General features: G+C 42.2%; 1 protein-coding gene across 6 annotated transcripts in view; it reads right to left on the bottom strand.

Moving 5' to 3' along the window:
• The window catches only part of edc4 (enhancer of mRNA decapping 4), a 46,146-nt gene that overhangs the window by 16,081 nt on the left and 15,515 nt on the right, over positions 1-14,550 (bottom strand). Inside the window, exons 16-27 of one of the 6 annotated variants that reach the window (XM_080737753.1) lie at positions 13,205-13,284; positions 11,092-11,137; positions 10,430-10,540; positions 8,767-9,050; positions 7,697-7,930; positions 7,168-7,269; positions 6,317-6,460; positions 5,920-5,962; positions 3,375-3,522; positions 1,824-1,979; positions 1,046-1,161; positions 725-890 (exon numbers count right to left, since the gene is read on the bottom strand). In XM_080737753.1, coding sequence (XP_080593879.1) covers positions 725-890; positions 1,046-1,161; positions 1,824-1,979; positions 3,375-3,522; positions 5,920-5,962; positions 6,317-6,460; positions 7,168-7,269; positions 7,697-7,930; positions 8,767-9,050; positions 10,430-10,540; positions 11,092-11,137; positions 13,205-13,284 — 1,630 coding nt within the window. Of the gene's footprint in view, positions 1-724; positions 891-1,045; positions 1,162-1,823; positions 1,980-3,374; positions 3,523-5,919; positions 5,963-6,316; positions 6,461-7,167; positions 7,270-7,696; positions 7,931-8,766; positions 9,051-10,429; positions 10,541-11,091; positions 11,225-13,204; positions 13,285-14,550 lie in introns of all 6 variants that reach the window. The other 5 variants (XM_080737752.1, XM_080737751.1, XM_080737756.1 and 2 more) reach the window with 5 other exon arrangements.

Raw genomic sequence — 14,550 nt, forward strand, 5'->3', positions numbered from 1 at the left:
AACAAATTTGAAGAAAACACAATGGCTGCCATCTCAAGAATGCCTTAAGGGATTTCCAGTGGATTTTTTGTTTGAAAGCTGTGAACAGTGTGCACACGTGGTGCATGATCTGTGCATGATCCGGGCACTATGGATTAAATGGCAGTATTAAATGGCTGAAAATGTCAATTTTTAAAGGGCAGAGTATGTGTTAACTCATCTAGTGCCTTTCGCGTGATGTCACGCGATAAGTACTAGAGTACGTATAGTGCCGAATGCGTGATGTCGCGCGAAAAGTAATATATTACTGTAACGGCGAGTAAAAATATCTAGTACAATGGCCGACGCTCCGGAGACGAAATCCGCGCTGATTTGTCATCATCACGGCTCCACGAGCACACAATAGTCATCCCATAACATTGAGGTGGACGGCCGATCTCATCTTTAATGTCCATTATCTCAAAACAACACTTTAGAAGCGAAGATGGAGGCAGATGCTCGCTTATAAAACACATGTATAAACGCTCCTATGCAATCCAGCATGGCACCACGTAAACAATGATCAGTTCCGTCGCAGGATCCGATGACGTCAGACCGGAAGTACTTCCGGTCTAGACTTCTGGCCTTCAAAATAAGACAATGGCCGTTAATGGGGCCGGGAGGGGGCACTCTGGACCCCCTAATCCGTTAATGTCCTGGGCTCTGGATGAGTTAAGTGATAATTTAGCATAATTCATTGTCTTACACTCTTGCGTGCCCTGCTTGAAGCTGTCGTTGATCTGCTGGAACATGTTTTGACATCCCCTCTCAAATACAGGTAGCACAATATTCTGAAAGGCATCCTTATAGGCTGCCTGGATGGGGCCCTGCAAAGCCTCAGCCGCTGCTCGTCCAATTGCATCTGTGGTGTTCTGTAGAAAGGGCCAGAGGAGTGTGGGGAAAATCAAGTTATTGCTTACTGCGTTGCTATTGAACAATCATGGAGGAACACAGGACAAAAAAACGTGTTGAAAACTAATTCCACATAAGGAAGTGTGCGTGTGTGTGTGTGTGTGTGACAACTCACCTTAGATTTCACAACCTTGCTGACATTGTCCTTGAGGCTTGCCTCGACCGCTGTCAGCTTAGCAGCGATGGTGTTGCTCATCTGGCCCGTCACTGGCTCCAGGCTCTTTGAGATGGCTACACGAGACAGAGAGAGAGACAATCAAGCTCTGCCATTGTTTTCCCTAAAAATGTTTTTTGATTTCTGTGTGTAATAACAAATGACCAACCACTCAATTACAATATATATATATATATATATATATATATATATATATAAAAAAATAAATGCATCACAGGTACACTTCTCTAGGACCAGGGACATCTCCTCAATGATTAACTACTTAAATGTAGTGCTTCATGTGCTAGGTTACGGTAACAAAGGTTATCTATCCCCTCATGAAATACCTAGTATAATTACCTAAAGAATATATTAGCAGGCGTCGCTTGCCAAATAATAACTGAATAAAGTCAGGAGGATGTGAGTGACCTGCTTGCGTGACTCAGTCGCACAGTATACAAACTAACATACTGTATGTTTTGGGCTTTACATCTCATTCAACCTCAGTATGCAGTTTTGTTAATGTTAAGTTATGATGGCGCAAGGAATGTCTGCAATGTGTCACCAACTTTCATCACTTTCTCCTGTACTTGCTCTACAATATCCATTATCCATGACCCATACGAGTTCAGGTCCCGGTTTTATTACCATCAATTGGGTCCGGGTTCATTCAGATTCTATCACTTCAGGAGGCCCAGTTCTGTGTGTGTGATGTGTGAGAGAGCGTGAGTGATCTTACTCTGTGGAACAGTCCTTTTCATTTCGTCTCTCAGTATTTTGTCCATTTTGTTGGTTAAGGCAGAGCCAAGGGTGTGGCTAAGCTGCTGGCTGAGCTGCTCCTGCAGTTGTTGCTGCCGGCCCTGGCTCTCTGCTAGCACACGCTCCAGTCTGCGCTCTGAGGGCACCGCACGTTAAGGACTACAACACTATGGAGAGCATGCTGTGAAAACACTCAATGGTGAACATACAGTAGCCTTTCTTTTAGAAACAGCAACTAGTAATACTCGTTGTCGTTGCAGCCCAGTAGTCATGCGACAGTACGCATTGTATACATTACATTATGATCTATGTTATGGATAATTTCATTGTTACATAGCTGGCTTTACGTGGAACTGTGACGCTGTTTTACCAACTCCGAAGGCCATGAGAAATGTTTTTCTATGTATTTTTCTTTTCACGCAGTGGAGAAAATGTCAGCAATCTATTAAAGCTCTGAAAGGTGCAGAACATTTGAGTTTTTTCAGGGTCAACGGAATAATGCCTTTTTATACTAGTTTGTGTGAAATAGACTTCAGGTTTCTCAGAATGAAGACAGCTACTGTATGTGCAGCCTGACTATATTTCAAAGCTTGGGGGAATAATGTTGCATAATGTGCAACATTATTAAATTCATAATGCAACTATGTGCTGGCTAGTTCTAAGTGAAGGTAACAGAAATGGCCATCATTGCACCAACTAGTTCCACTGCAGCAAACCTACTATATAAACTTATCTAACACATGATTCAGGCTATGCCAGAGGCAAATACACTTAGAAAGAATTGGCTGACAAAGATGGTGTACACAAAAGACGACAGATAAAAGGTTTTACACTTGTCCTTCCTTGGCTAATTTATTTGCACAAGGACATCTTTGGTCTAGCAGTGTTTTCCGCTGAATTCCATGCCTTTGAGTTCAGGCTGAATCGTCAAGTACAGTCCTACTTCCTGCTCAAGAAAATTGGAACTAGACACAAACTTGAGTCCGAGCAGTACAAATGAAGACATTATTTAACAAGAAACACTAATATATGACTATTGCCTACTCTTCCACATATTATAAGGTATCTAATAAAAGAGTGCAGTAAAGCAGGGGTTTCCAAACGTGTTTGACTCAGGTCACCCCTGTAACTAACTTTTTCATCCACAGCACCCCTGAATAAATGTTTAGAATCTTACATCATATTACGCGACATAAATATGCACATCTTTCCACCTGAGATATAGTAGGCTCTGTCACATAGAAATATCAGTTTCCATCAGAACTGACAATAATAACTTTATAATTGACGTTTAACACTTGAACCCCAGCATCACTATACTGGGGAAATAGATGATCTACAAGCTCACAACGCGTTGTGAACTTGTAGAGCTGCTATTTTTGGTGAAGAGAGTTGGCCAGAGATGGAAAGATAAACTCATCAAATACAGTGCAAAACAGGTCTGTTTTACAAAGCCTAATGAATTCCAATTATTATCAAATTATTCTGAGGCATCATGGCACCCTTTGGGAAAGCCTGCAGTAAAGGATACGATCTTGTTCCTGGTGGCTGACCAGAACATGCTCTACTCGGGCCATGATTGAGCTCTGCATGACGTCCATCTGACCACGCAGCTCAGCTAGTTCTCTCTGCTGGCCACGTAACAGCATCAGCAGCTCCTCCTGAACCTCAGCATTCATCTGTGGAGAGATAGGGCATTAAAGATAGAGAACAGAGGAGAGGGAAATTGTTTCAAATAGCGGCGCAGTCAGGTGGAAACCTTGAATGCCCAAATCCGTTACTTTTTGGGGAATCTCTCAAGACAGCGAACAGCAGAATCTGTATGTGCTACAATCTTAGGCGACATTCACGTTTTATGACGATTAAAACGAATCCTATAACGTATTGTTGGAAAATACACAACGGTTGGGCATGTGTGAAGACGCATCCGTATTCTTTTTCGAATAAAAGAAACGAATGCAAATCCACAAAAAAACGGTGGTTTCGATGCGCTACCGCAAACGCTTCCCTGTTGGTGTGAATCCATCCGTCTCAAATACATGCAATGAAACATTGTGGTAGGCTATATAGAGCCATGTGCGGGTTAAATCCATAGTTATTTATAAAAGGTTAAATCCCCCCGTCTGTTCTCATTAGATTTCTGACGATTCTGGCCGCCTCCTCCCCTCAGTTGATTTCTGATCACCGCTCCCTCGATCGCACATGGTGTATTATTTGTGAGGAGTTGTTGCTCACAGTTAAATAAAAGGAAAGTGCCACAGGAGTCACTTGTATAGCTGTATATCATATAATATAGGCCGATGTGTGGGTCTTGCTCGCGCGCGCGGCTCTCTGTGCCAAATCGTGTCCAGATGGAGACGCTTCATGCGCGGAGCGCAAAGAGGGAGCCAGCGGAGGGAAAGACGAGGGTCAGAGAGAGAGAGAGAGAGAGACTGAGAGAGAGAGAGAGAGAGAGAGAGAGAGAGAGAGAGAGAGAGAGAGAGAGAGAGAGAGAGAGAGACGTTGACGCTCTACTCTTCGTAGATATTCATATCTTGCTAAAGTAATTTCTGTCTGGTTTATTGCTGGTAGATTTTGCGAGTCCCTCCCGCCGCCGCTGGTTTTATTTTGTGATCGCCCGTTTACGACCGTCGACCGCAGATAAATAGGCTAATGCGGCGCTTGCGGGGGTCCTGCGGTTACATTGTGAGTTGAACTTGAAGAATTAATAAACACAGGGAGATGGAGGAGGCATTATTATGCAGCTTGGATACATAGGATACATGTCCCGTGGACAGACGTGGACTCAGTCTCAGTGATTCCTTGTTTCGGATGCAGTGTGAGGGCAAACGTATCAATTAAATATGCAAGAATGTGGCAACTTCACCCCTCCCATTCGCACGACTAAACCGAATTATATTATGAGAATGTGGCCTTAAACATGTAATGTTGTTGTTAGTAGGGATAAACACAGGATTACCCGTTGTTTATTTTTTTATTATTTTGTTTTACCAAATGGGTTAATACTTTTGATTGGTTAAATGTGTGTAAAAACCCATAGACTTTCAAATCTATTTCAGACATGCTATTATAAGCGATAATGTTTCAAAACGTGACATTTTTGTTCATTGTGGGATGGCAAGCAATAAAGGAATAATACAAAAATCAAACCTCGGTTCGAAGTGAAGCGGTGAACTTTTATTCTGTGTGTTCTAGAGCTATGAACTCTGTGATCTATACATTCATCCAATTCTGAATGAATGAATGATTTTATCTGGAGGGCCGAATTGTCATGTGAAGCTTGACCAATCCTCAAAGTATGGTCTCATTGGACATTTTTAATCATCCAATCATCAGACCGGGACGGACGTTACACACATATTCTGGATGTACGGGACAGATAAAACCTGTTCATTCTGGACTGGATTGACCATATATGGACATGAACGGGACACACATGGGACACACACGGGACACACATGTACGGGACAGATAAAACCTGTTCATTCTGGACTGGAATGACCATATATGGACATGAACGGGACACACAAAGCCACTCCTTAGAAGCGGCTTTCACCGCTTCAAAAACAGTAGGCATCTGCTTAACTTGTCAGCATCATTAATTCAAGCAACCTTGTGGTGAATTGATCAGCCTTTAACCAGTCAGAATCGCAAATGGATGCCATACATTCAGCAGTCAGTTGGTAAATTAAACTTGCCAAACTCAGTCAAGACAAACCTCTTCTCGAGAAGGTCCTTCTGTCAAAAATATTTTGTCATGCTTTACTTAGATAGCAGAGCGCATGGAGATAGGAAACCCAGAGCAGGGAGTGAGGGGAGACAAGCTAGACACGACAAGAGATGGATTCAAACTCGGGTCCTTGTGACTCAGAAGGAGCATATGGCCAGTGCATTAACTTGCTGAGCCACCCCAAATCAAAACGAATTCTGGTGCCGAGTGCTGGCCACAATTAATTCTCAGTGGATGTTTTTCAGATTAAATATATTTTAGGGAAAACTGAGCTGACGGGATTTGGGTAAGGCTATGCAAGGTAACAATCCTCCACCAAAATAGAAATAATATTACAACCACTTACCTGATTATAGTCTACCTGCCTGGACTGAGTGTGAGAGGACTCTCTAAGGAGACAGAAAAAAGACAACACTCAAAATAATGAATGAGAAAAGATTTCAAATCGATGAACAGCAACGGATTTCAAAACAATTCCTGGAAAAAGATCACAACATATGAGTGTTCACTCACTATTTAGTAAAAAGAACCCACCTGCAAGATGGGCAATTTGAAAATAACTGGAAATGAGTTAATTGGGGACTTTGTGATTTTCAGTTTTTCTTTTTTTAAGAGAATTGTGAGCCTGTAGGTCTCATTTGAGCTGCCAATGGGCAATGCACATAGATTATGTTGTTGTTACAAGGCTATAGAATATAATGTAACAAAAAGGAAATCGCCTTCAATAGGAAATATCAACACACCCATCCTCTTTCTTGCTCTTCCTCTTCAGTTTGGGCGAGCCTCGCGGTGAGGTCTTCCAGTCCTTAACCGGGAGTCTGTGAGATGAACGAGCACCGCAGTTGCCTGAGGACGACGCGAGGCTGGCCACCTCGTCATCATGGTCACTGGAGAAAACACACACGCACGCACGCGCACACACACACACACACACACACACAGAGTACAGGCTGTAAAGACAGTGTGTGAAGTCATGGTGCACAAATCAACAGGCACCTAATGACTTGCAAATGATTCAGATGGCCACGTTATAGTTTTTGTTTGTTTTGTTCATCACCAGAAAATGTATCCAAGCACACCGGTAGACATTCTGGGAAAAGAAATGTTGGGGTCACTCAATGTGACAACCAAGGTGAAGTTGAAGAGGCGAGGTGGTACGTTCCTTGACAGTCCTGGCATCATTACACTAGCCAAGATCATGTCCTGTAATGGCCTTTTTGAGCGGTGGTCACAACGCTCCTATACGTGGCCGTGTGTGTGGGTATGTCTGTCTGTCTCCGTGTCTGTCTGTCTGTCTGTAGCCTGCAGTAACCTTTTCTGACCACACGTTAAGGGAGGGGCGCTGTTGTTCAGGCCAGGCCAGGCCAGACCAGGCACACACACACACACACACACACACACACACACACACACACACACACACACACACAGGGGGGAAGGGGGGGGGAACCACCGCTCAGTTCACACGGGTGTGATTTTTTTGTTTGGTTAACACTGCAGACTGCACCCTATTGTTAAAGATTAGCAAATGACAACAGATGCCAACATAAAGTAAGGGATTCCAGATATAGAATATTAAATACGTGGAGGTTACCTCTGCTCTGCACTGGCATCTTGACTGTCATTCTGTGTAAGTTGATAAGAGCGTCTGTGGTAGGGTGAGCTCATGTGTCTGTCCTTCAGCTCCTCTCTGGAACTACACCAAAACAGATGAGATATAAATAATTATATATTGAGTAATCCAACAAAAAGTAAGCATATTTAAATAACTAGAGGTTTGTCACACCATCGATCTGACCGATATTTCTGAGTTTGTCAGAGTACCCGGTATACCTGTCTGTGTCCATATGGAGATCTCTGTATCTGTCAGTGTCCATATGGACATCTCTGTATCATTCGGTCTACCTGCCCAGCCCTCCCATTAACCAATTGAGCCACATTTTTCAAATCGGCGTCATGGTGGTGCGTTAACAGACGCTGGATGTTTTGGCCTACAACTCTTGACCCTTAGGTCGGACAATCCCAAAAATGCCGGAGACCTGTGCTCAGAGTTAAGATTTTACGGTGTAGATGAGATGGTGCCAGTGAAATTTGCACGTGCACGCGTGTGTGTGTCGCCTCACCAATCTCCTAATCCATTGTCTCTTAGGCTGTTCCTGGTTTCTCTAGTGATATCAGGTGCTGCTGGCCAAGCAGTGAGGCTCACGCCGCCATCAGAGGCTCCGCCCCCAGCGCCCCCAGTGTTGTCCTGCGACAGTGCGTTCTCCAGCAGGGAAGGAGTGTGGCTGAGTCTGGGTTCAGGCTCTGCTGCTCCACCCACAGATACAGCTCCTCCCCCAAGCTCCAGGGACAGCAAGCTGTGAGGATGACAATGTTTGCAATTGCAATTTTTTACTAAATTAATTTCCAAAACTTTTCCAGAATATTTAACCCATTTAGGCCTAGCATTATTGAATGCTTTAACCAGTGAAAAATAGCAGATATACAAGCTCACAGCGCGGCACCGAGTGCCGCGCTGCGAGCTTGTAGATCTGCTATTTTTGAAAAAGTCGTGAAAATGTGTGCAAATCTTTATTATGTATTTTCAAAGCGAACGTATGTAACTCAAATTTTGCTTCTGGGTGGTTCCTGGAACTAGATATTTTGAAATGGGGGTCCGTGGCCAAATAAATATCATTTTGGGGGTCCTTCACATGAAAAGGTTTGAGCACCACTGACATAGTAGTATCTCAAGAACAGACTAACTGAGCTCCAGTTAAGTGAAAAGGACCTTTTCTTTTGATCTGGACAAGCTCGCAGCGCGGCACTCGGTGCCGCGCTGTGAGCTTGTATATCTGCTATTTTTCAATATTTAAAGCATAAAATATTGCGTCATAATGTGTTCAGGCCTAAATGGGTTAACCCAATTTCCAGCACTATATAACAATCATTCAGTGCAATAACGAGTCCCTATGTGCAATTCCCAAAGACAGGCAGTGAAGCAAATATAAAGCATGGAACAGATCGTGCACCATGGACAGGCACGCGCCCACGCCAAAAGTTACAAAAATTTGGGCAGGGCAAAAATAACAGATCTACAAGCTCGCATCTCTGCACTCGGTGCCGCGTTGTGAGCTTGTAAATCTACTATTTTTCAATAGTTAAAGCATAAAATAATAAATGGCTTAAAAATCCTCCATGTTGTTCCCATTACCTGCTGTTATTCACACGTGGTGAGGACAGGAGGTGCAGAGCGGAGGCAGCAGAGGCCATGCTGTCTGTCTGAAGCGCTGGCAGAAGCAGGGCCTCTGGGTTTGAGACCAGCCCTCGCTGGAGCTGCAATGTCTGGGAGGCAATCTCTGGCATGTCCTGGGACATGGCCGTCGAGGCTGAGGAGATGACATCGGGAGATCGCGCCCTAGTTGGGGAGGCCTGGGTTGGCAGGAGGGGGGGGTCCAGCACTTGAGAACCGTCAAGAGAGAGAGGGCCACTGGGAGCCTGGGGGGCGAGAGGAGATACAAGAAGAGGAAGAATAAGAAAAGTTAGAGGGATAAAAACCTGGTACTGAGCATATAACAATTAGAGATGTGGATGGTAATAGTATAGCCTGAGAAATAATCAGTTTCATAATTATTACACATATAGATCCATCTAAAACAAATTGAATATTGTGTAAAAAAAAGCAGGCAGATGCCATAACACCCCAAATCATAACTGAGTGCAGAAACTTTCCACTGGACTTGAAGCAACTCTGACTTCAGAAGGTTGACATTTATCTATTATAAATCCTTGTTTTGAGTGGTCTCGTGTAATATTGTAATATTTGGAAATATGGACTTTTGATATTCATGAGCTAGCTGTATGCCTTAAAAATGTGCAATACATTTAGAATATATGAACGTTTCAAATTCTGAATTATATTAGAGAAGAAATGTTACTTTGACACAATATTCAACTTCTTTTAGATGGAACTGTAGATTTATTTATACCACCAGATTTCTGCCCTAATAGTTGCATCCTTGGAGAGAGAAGCCGATTGCAACGAGAAACAGCACGTGTACATAATGTGTCTATCTGACAATCTTATTGGACTGGTTAGGGGATGGAAAGTATGCCAGCTGAGAGTCGGTGTCTAAAATTCCTGCCATGTTGCAGACTTCAAAAAGAAGATTTAGAGGCAAAATCGTTTGATCTGCTCATATTTTAATATACCCTAATAATTTAAACATAGCACAGTTTGTGTGTGTATAAACGTTCTGACAGTTAAAGTGCCCCACTTGATTAAACGGGAAGAGATATTTACAGATCTGAATAACAGTGATCAAAGCTACTCAAGCAACAAATTAATGGTTTGATCTTTATTTACACAAATATGCTGATTGTTGTGCAGCTCCATTCATAAACATATTAGAGAGAAATACTGTGTCCAGTACAAGACGACTTAAGAAGTGGGGAGGAGGCAAGCAGGCAGAAATCTGGATGTGGCTATAGGGCTGCACGATATGGACAAAATGTCATATCGATATTTATGCCAAAAGTGTCGCAACAGTGAAAACTAAGCATTATTCAAAAAACTGCATACTGTAAGTCAATATCACTCTTGATTTTAATTGCTATTGGGATCCCACACTTGTTTATAAGTGTAGCAAAAGTAAAGACTAAGCATTATTAAAAAAAAAAAATATGAATATCCAAAAGTAAAAAGCTTACTTTCCTTGGACACAAAGTCTTTTTTTTTTAAGTGTATTCTCTTTGGACTTGACACGAACAAGCAAAGTCAAAGCCACAAAAGGCAACAATACTGTTGCCTTTGTCAATACTGATATTACGCGTGGTAATACCGGGATAATGATATGATAACGATATATTATACTAACCTGCTTGATTCCTCCAGAATGCCATCTAATCCTCGTCTCCTCGCTCGGAGGCGGGATTAAGACGCCAGTGAGGTGAGTGAGTGTGGAAGTTAGAGTATTGTTGTAATTTGGCTAGAGAGAGAGAGAGAAATTGTCTGCTGCTTCATTTATACTTGCACGTGCCACTGTTGTGATCAGCTATATTTGTATACCAAACCAAGTATTAATCTGTGTATGTGTGTGTCAGTGTTGTTTTTGACAGCAAATTTTGATTTAGTTTTAGTCATAGTCCTTTGAATAAAATGTAATTTAGTTTTAGTCATAATTTAGTCACCTGAATTTTTTTTGTTTTAGTCTAATTTTAGTCGACTAAATATCATAAGATTTGAGGTGACTAAATCTACCTTTGATTTAGTCAACTGAAATGTATTTTGGCAGGCCTTGATGGCATCGTAATGACTGATTTCACACTTGGTTGCATGCTGAAAATAGCAGAGCTGCGACGTGTTGTGAGCTTGTAGATCGGCTATTTTCAGCACACAACACATAAGAGCAACCAAACATAAAATGACTACAAAAATTCACTCTTGTGTGTGTGTGTGTGTGTGTGTGTGTGTGTGTGTGTGTGTGTGTGTGTGTGTGTGTGTGTGTGTGTGTGTGTGTGTGTGTGTGTGTTCTCCTACTGGCAGGTTCTCCAGTCCAGGCAGTAGTATAGATGAGGCTCTGGGGCTGCTGGTGGAGGCAGAGAGTGTTAGGCTACTGCTGCTGTTATTGTTCTCTGCTCTGTTAGGGCTGGGGCTTACATCCTCTACAACTCTGCAAACACAGGAAATATATAAAAAGGCTTTCTTTGGTTTTTGTTCTTTTTTTGTCCTGAGGCAATACATAAATTAGGAGACGAGAACAGGTGCGCTTCCTCTGATTGCTGCCACTGATTTGGGCAGTGGGTGCTTAGCTCTAGGTACAACTGAACACAGGGATCCACAGAAGTGGAAAAAGCAGCACACCAAAATGCAAATAAATGCAAGTTTAACCCATTTAGGCCTGAGCATATTGACTGCTTTAACTATTGAAAAATAGCAGATATACAAGCTCACAGCGCGGCACCGAGTGCCGCGCCGCGAGCTTGTAGATCTGCTATTTTTGGAAAAAGTCGTGAAAATGTGTGCAAATCTTTGAATATATGTATTTTCAAAGCGAACGTTTGTAACTCACATTTTGCTTCTGGGTGGTCCCTGGAACTAAATATTTTGAGATGCGGGTCCGTGGCCAAATACATATCAGTTTGGGGGTCCTTCACATGAAAAGGTTTGAGAACCACTGACATAGTAGTCTCTCAAGAACAGACTAACTGAGCTCCAGTTAAGTGAAAAGGACCTTTTCTTTGACGATGGCTGGCCAGATTGTTGACATACAAACATCGTTTTTTCAAAACATCTTAGAAGGATTCAAAAGACACTTATGTAATCGGGTCAAAAATCGTATTTTCACGATTTTTCAAAAATAGCAGATCTACAAGCTCGCAGCGCGGCACTCGGTGCCGCGCTGTGAGCTTGTATATCTGCTATTTTTCAATAGTTAAAGCATAAAATATTGCGTCATAATGTGTTCAGGCCTAAATGGGTTAACTTGCTCTGAAGAAGGCTTCGCGGCGAAACGCGTCAGCGTTCAGAATAAAATGGAACTTAACATCTGAGCCTGTCTTGTATTTGCATTTCGGTGAAATACATAAATTGTCAGATATCATACCATTACAATCAGGAAAACATCAACAGGCAAAATATGACATCTCACAGCCGGTAAATTCTGACCATTCAATGGGACAGTCAGGGAATATTATCAGAATAATATCAAATCTGGGAATACATTCCTTACCAATAAAAATGTGTTCGTAATGTTACAAGAAACACAATCACAAAGATTGAAATTCTGTTTCCCTAGGGGAATTTGTGACAGCTGCTGAAAGTTGGGGTACCAATAACTTTACTATACAGGAAAATACAAAATAGTGCATGTGAGGGGTCAACTAGGGTGTTTTCATGATTCCGAATTTGTTTCGCACGAAAAAACAATGCTTGGGCTAAAAACGTCCATAGCCACTTTTCCAGGTCATCACAAGCCATTTTTTTGTGGGGCCGTTTTTAGCCCAAGGAGTGTATTCCGTGCCAAACAAATTTGCAATGTATTCAGAATCATGGAAAACCCCTAACCATGCTACTTAAAGCAAACCCCCCCCCCCCCCCCCCATAGTTAAATGAATGGCACCCCAAATTTCAGTAGCTGTCACAGTTTCCCCAAGGGAAACTAAATTTCAATCTTTGTGAGATATGTTTCTAGATACATTTACAAACTCAAGTATTCGTAAGGATTTAATTCAAAGGGTTCTTTTTTAGGAATACTATATGGGATCTTACACACTGTTCTTGGCACCCTGTAGCAGTTTGTTATGAACACTGAGGGTGTTCCATATAGAGGGTATGCGCGTCATCAATCGTACCCGGAAGTTATGCAGGAACGCCTACTGAGTGGCAAAAAAACCTACTTTCTGGCCTTGACAGCCCATGCATCCAAACAGAAAAGTCTGATTGCATTGAATGACGTTAAACGACATTAAACTGACTTTGCCACTCGTTTTGCCATACACGTTATGCATGCGCATACCCTCCATTGCAGTGTACATGGGAAAGGGTGTGGACAGGTGACCGTCTACTACTGAATTGCTAAAATGACAATAGTCAGCATTTTCAACATCACCAGTCCTAGTTCAACCATGCACGTTTGTAAAGAAAGGCTAACCTGCTGGTTGAGTCGGAGTTGCTGCTGATGGCTGTAACAATAGTCAGACTGCTGGCACTGCTTCCAGGAGAGGCGGGTACCTGGATGGGCACAACCAGCAACCCATCACTGCTTCTTTGTTTCTAAAGTTGGTGGGTTGCTTTGATGTCATTGATTGATTTCTTTACAGTCATTTGCACATGCAGGCATATATGTATAAATAAACATTTGGATTGGCAAGGACAAGACATAATAAACCCAAAACAAGTAAAAAAAAAATTATGGTCTGGATGGTATTCACCCCTGAATGATCCTATCAGTTTTCCTGATGATTATTTTAGAGTGTAAGGAGTCAAAAGAAAGGCGCTCTCGTTTAATTTCTCATATCATGAAATCAAGAACGTAAGAACTGCAGCTTGAGAGATTCCAAAGATATGCTCAGTAAGCTGATTTTATGCTGATGCCACTCATTATCCCTCGCCCTTTTTGATGTCTAAAATCCGCAACACACCAAACTTTGTTGTCCACTTGTCCAGTGTAACCCGAATAAAGTCGGGAGCTCAGTCGGTTGAAAGGAGTTGGGGAAAAAATGCATCAGACTAAAACGTTGTTTCGATGTGCAAAACTGCTGTACAGCAGGGTTGATTCCCTTCATTTCAGCATGGGACAAAAATCAAGTTGCAAGACTTGAAACTAGTTTGATATGGGTAATCCAACAGTTACCCCAAAAGAAATATGATCTTTGTCGTTTTAAAGCGCATTGTGATTTAACCCATTTAGGCCTAGGATTATTGACTGCTTTAACTATTGAAAAATAGCAGATATACAAGCTCACAGCGCGGCACCGAGTGCCGCGCTGCGAGCTTGTAGATCTGCTATTTTTGAAAATCATGTTTTTTTTTTGAAAGTCTTTGAAGATATCTACTTAAAAGCGAACATTTGTAACTCAAATATTTGCTTCTGGGTGGTCCCTGGGATAACATATTTTGAGATGGGGGTCCGTGGCCAAATACCTGTAATTTTGGGGGTCCTTGACATGAAAAGGACTGAGAACAGCATGATTTAGATGAAGGATTTAGAAGTCGGGTCAAAGATCAGGTCAAAGATATTCAAAGACTTGCACTCATTTTCACGATTTTTCAAAAATAGCAGATCTACAAGCTCACAGCGCGGCACTCGGTGCCGCGCTGTGAGCTTGTATATCTGCTATTTTTCTAAAGTTAAAGCATAAAATAATGGTTAAAGTGGTTAAAATCTAACGCGACTCGGGCGCGTTCCAGGTATCTGAGAGTTAACCAGTCTAGACAAAAAAACGTTCAGAGAGGACAGATTGATCCAATAGAACTGTCATTACAGAGACATTTTAT

This window comes from Nannobrachium achirus, assembly GCF_963921795.1.
Source record: "Nannobrachium achirus genome assembly, chromosome: 11".
Taxonomy (NCBI): Eukaryota; Metazoa; Chordata; class Actinopteri; order Myctophiformes; family Myctophidae; genus Nannobrachium; species Nannobrachium achirus.